The sequence below is a fragment of the Sinocyclocheilus grahami genome, unplaced genomic scaffold (genome assembly GCF_001515645.1).
Source record: "Sinocyclocheilus grahami isolate Dianchi unplaced genomic scaffold, SAMN03320097.WGS_v1.1 scaffold66.1, whole genome shotgun sequence".
In the NCBI taxonomy this organism is placed as follows: Eukaryota; Metazoa; Chordata; class Actinopteri; order Cypriniformes; family Cyprinidae; genus Sinocyclocheilus; species Sinocyclocheilus grahami.
Genome location: NW_015505245.1, coordinates 180,107 through 184,147, shown reverse-complemented (window position 1 = coordinate 184,147; position 4,041 = coordinate 180,107). Strand labels below are relative to the sequence as shown.

General features: G+C 36.2%; 1 protein-coding gene across 1 annotated transcript in view; it reads left to right on the top strand.

Moving 5' to 3' along the window:
* Positions 1–4,041, top strand: part of LOC107585068 (neuronal pentraxin receptor-like) — a 25,457-nt gene that overhangs the window by 2,286 nt on the left and 19,130 nt on the right. The window contains exons 2-4 of the mRNA XM_016271925.1: positions 279–522; positions 1,338–1,579; positions 2,941–3,120. Coding sequence (XP_016127411.1) covers positions 279–522; positions 1,338–1,579; positions 2,941–3,120 — 666 coding nt within the window. The remainder of the gene's footprint in view (positions 1–278; positions 523–1,337; positions 1,580–2,940; positions 3,121–4,041) is intronic.

Here is a 4,041-nt window from a genome sequence, read left to right as displayed (position 1 = left end):
AAAAAAAAAAAATACAATGGAAGTCAATTGAGACCGGAAACTCTATATTTTTCAAGGCTTCTTCTTTTGTGTTTAGCAGAGGAAAAAAATTATACAGGAACAACTTGAGGGTGAGTAAATGATGACATTCAGCCTTATGTTTATCTATAGCCTATAAACCATTCATTTGTGTGGTTGTTATGTCACTATGCACAGGACAAGAACATCAAATAGTCATAAAATACTTAGGCTACTTTACATTAAAGTTAAATGTCGTATGGTCACTGTCTTGTTTACAGTCTGAAATGGCACCACCAGCGTTCAATCACACAGACACAAGCTCAAAGAAAGCAGCAGGTGCTGCTCGTATGCCAATGGCAGCTGCGCAGAGACGAATGGAGGATCTGGAAGGAGAACTGAAGAGAAAGATAAAACTGCTGGAGGAAGAGAGGAAAGCGCTGCAGAAAGAGACACAGAAACATCAAGAGCATATTGACTACGGACTGGACACTGTACACCAGCGGATAAGCAGCCTGGAGAAAGGTGAGGTAGAGGTCGGGTTTACGGCTGGAAGAAATATTGATTAAAAACACCTGTTTTACCAAAAGCTTCTTAAAGGGATATAGTTCAACCAAAAACGACAATTGTGTCAGTGTTTACTCATGCACATGTTTTACGTTTACATTAGTCATTTTGTTCTGTTACAAAACTGTATGACTTTCTTTTTCTTCTCCTGTAGAATATAAAAGAAGATATTTTGAGTGTCGAGTGTATGCTGCAGCGTTTTATTTATTTATCTTTGGTCTGTACAATGGAAGTCAGTGGGCTCCATTGTGGTTTCGATCATAGCATTCTCCAAAATACCTTCTTTACAGTTTTGAAACAACATGAGACTAAGTAAATGATGAGAGAATTTTCATTCTGTGGATGGACAAAGGAATGCGTAATATAAATGAATTATAATAATTCAGAGTTCAAAACAAGTTAAGCTCTATGCTTTACAAGGAGCTTATATTTTTGTTGTTCTGTAAATGTTTACTATTTGAGCTGTTGTCAAATCATTCTTTTAGAAGTGGTACTAGAAGATCAATTTAGTTATGCATTTTCACTGTAAATCCTGTGGAATACTTTTATCACATTTTTGTTTGGTTTTACAATAAGTCAAAATGATTTCTGTGGTAATCGACAGCAGGTCAGAGATGCTGTCCTTGGAGCTTAACTTTTATTGAACCTGGAACATGCTTTTTGAGTCTTATGCAGTGTTGCCTTCTCTGTGCTTAGGTTTAATTAATCAATTTTTTTGTCATTCATTCTCTCTTTGCTTCTCTTTCCTTCTGTTTCTCACATTATTCTCTCAGGTCTCTCTGAGAACAAGTTTCCAGAGGGTTACAGGCTCTCGTTCCCTGTACGCAGCACTTCCATGTATGCCACTGTAAAGCAGGAAATCCCAGCCCTCCACACTCTGACTGCCTGCATGTGGATCAAACCTGCAAAGAGCATCTTGGGAACAGTAGCTTCTTATGCTGTTTCTGACCAGAGCCACGAATTTGTGCTTCAGCAGTTGGTTCATGGACCCATTGAGCTCATCATTAATAATGAGGTAGAGCATCACAAAATCAAATGTGTTGGACAGGGACAGGAATTGTGAAGACATGAATGATTCTGATTCATCTTAACAATTGACTTAATACTTGTAATGAATAAATATTTTGATTAAAGTAATGTTACAGTTCACATAATAACATTCAATAATTTGAATGTTTCGTTTTATCACTACAAAATACTGCTGTCATGTGTTTCTTAATTCTTAAGTCTTAAGTTTTAAGTGTCTGATACTAAAATAACTGATTAATTGGAACTATTCGTTCAAGAATTGCACTTCAGTGATGTGCTGCATGTGTCTGATTCTCTAAAAAGAATCGGCTCATAAGTGTCATTCGTTCAGGAATCGGTCTCTGTCACTGATTGTGAATGTTTCTTATACACTAAAAAGAACTGACTCATGATTTCTTCAGGAATTGGACAATACTGGTTGTGCTGTTTGTGTTAGATACATTAAAAAGAACCGGCTCATAAGAGACTATTTGTTTGAGTGCTGGACTGCACTGGTTGTGCTGTTCCTTTTTGTTTTATTTGCACTAAAACGAATGGGCTCATAAGAGCCATTCACTCAAGATACGGACTACATTGGTTGCACTGTTTCAACAACTAAGTTAATGTACTTATCGAATATCCTCAGGAACCAAACGCAGTCATACTGAACTGGTCGAGCTATAGATGCAGTGTTGTGGCACTGTTGAATCTCTATACTGTAAATTCTTTATTTGATTATGGTGTACTGTCTGTATTTGGCAAAGGAATTCAAAGGAATCCATTAACAAGCTTGATTCGTACATAGAAAAAAAATGGTAAAGCAGCACATTGGAATTAGACCCATAATATTGAGCTTAAAGGCCCAAGAACAATAAGCATCCACACCAGCGGACGGTAATGTTAGCAGCTGTTAACTGTTTAACGCTGCCAGTAAGTTGTATGTTGCTTAAAATTTGAGCACTGTAAAATTGGGTGTATTCTGAATGGCTGTCAATGTTTTTATCATTCATCACTCCAAAATCGTCCTCTGTGGTGTGGATTAATAAACCTCTATAGATATTATAGTTATAGTCCATGGTGTGATCAGTCTTTAAAAGGAAAAGTGAATTTTTAGGATACATTCTATTTGGATTTTTAAGGGATGTTTTTAGCAAAAGATGAACAGATGCTTAGTTTGACCTCTGACTGCTGTTACTGTCTGCTAAAGTGATTGAATTGTTCTGCTCGTGTTCTAGTTGTAATAGTGGACAGCAAAATAATCTGCCAGGCTTTCTTTCTAAAGTGCAGGCTGCTCTTATCCAAGCACATGGATCTCAGGATCAGTCTTTGGATTGTAATTTGAATATTTTTTGATCCCCCATCCTGTAGGTGGCGCCGTTACCTCTGAACTTAACAGTGGGCAGATGGCAGCATATGTGTGTGAGCTGGAACCGGAGAGCTGGAACGTGGCATGCCTACTTAGGGGGCAAACTAAAGCTTGAAGGAAGTGACCTGGCAACCCGTCACAGCATCCGACCGGGAGGAACTCTCATACTTGGCCAAGAACAGGTACGTCAGATTTTGGCCGTTGTAACAGACGGTGGTAGGTCAAGATGAGCAGCATTTGGTATTCACACAGCATGTAAAAGTCACCATCAACACAAACCAAATCCGAAACACACCCTGTTGTTTATCCTTTCCTTTGCCTTTCCCTGCCCTCTTCATCCCTCTCTCGTGAAACTCCAGCTGGTCCTTTCATTAGACCCAGTAGAGCTTAAAGTTATCCTCTGGTCCATGTTTTTTTTATGTAGTCTGAGGTTATGCTTTTAAGCTGTGGACTGACTATGATAAACAAAATAATCTAAGTAAAATTATCTATAAGTTTCCAGAGATGTATCATTTTGTAAATCACTGGCTTTTTCTGGGACCACTGTTTTTTTTTAATTTTTTTATCAGAATCGAAAGACATTTCAGGACAAATGCTGCATCACATTTTTAAGAAGCAAATATTTTTGTATCACTGGAGCTAAAATGAAAAGTTTCCATTATTTCAGAAATGGTCAAATTAAGTTTTGTTGTTTTTATCATTGTTTGAAGTTTAAATGCTGTTTTGGACAATCATTTTTGTGGCACAATATTCATTTTACACAAACACTGATATATATATATATATATATATATATATATATATATATATATATATATATATATATATATATATATAAAATAAAGTGTTTTAAAGTTATGCTTCTCAGAAAGTCAATATATGGATGTAATTAAATTCCAACTACAAAGTCATCAGTTTTTGCTTGTTACTTATGTGTTGTCTTTAAAATAGTGTTTAAATAGCTTTCATGCATAATAAGCTACACTATATACCAGATGTTTATGTATTTATTGTTTCTGAAGTATAGAGCAGAGTTGCAGCACATAATTATTTAATTGGGATAATCATCATAAAGGCTGGTAATACAGTAAATAAATAAATAA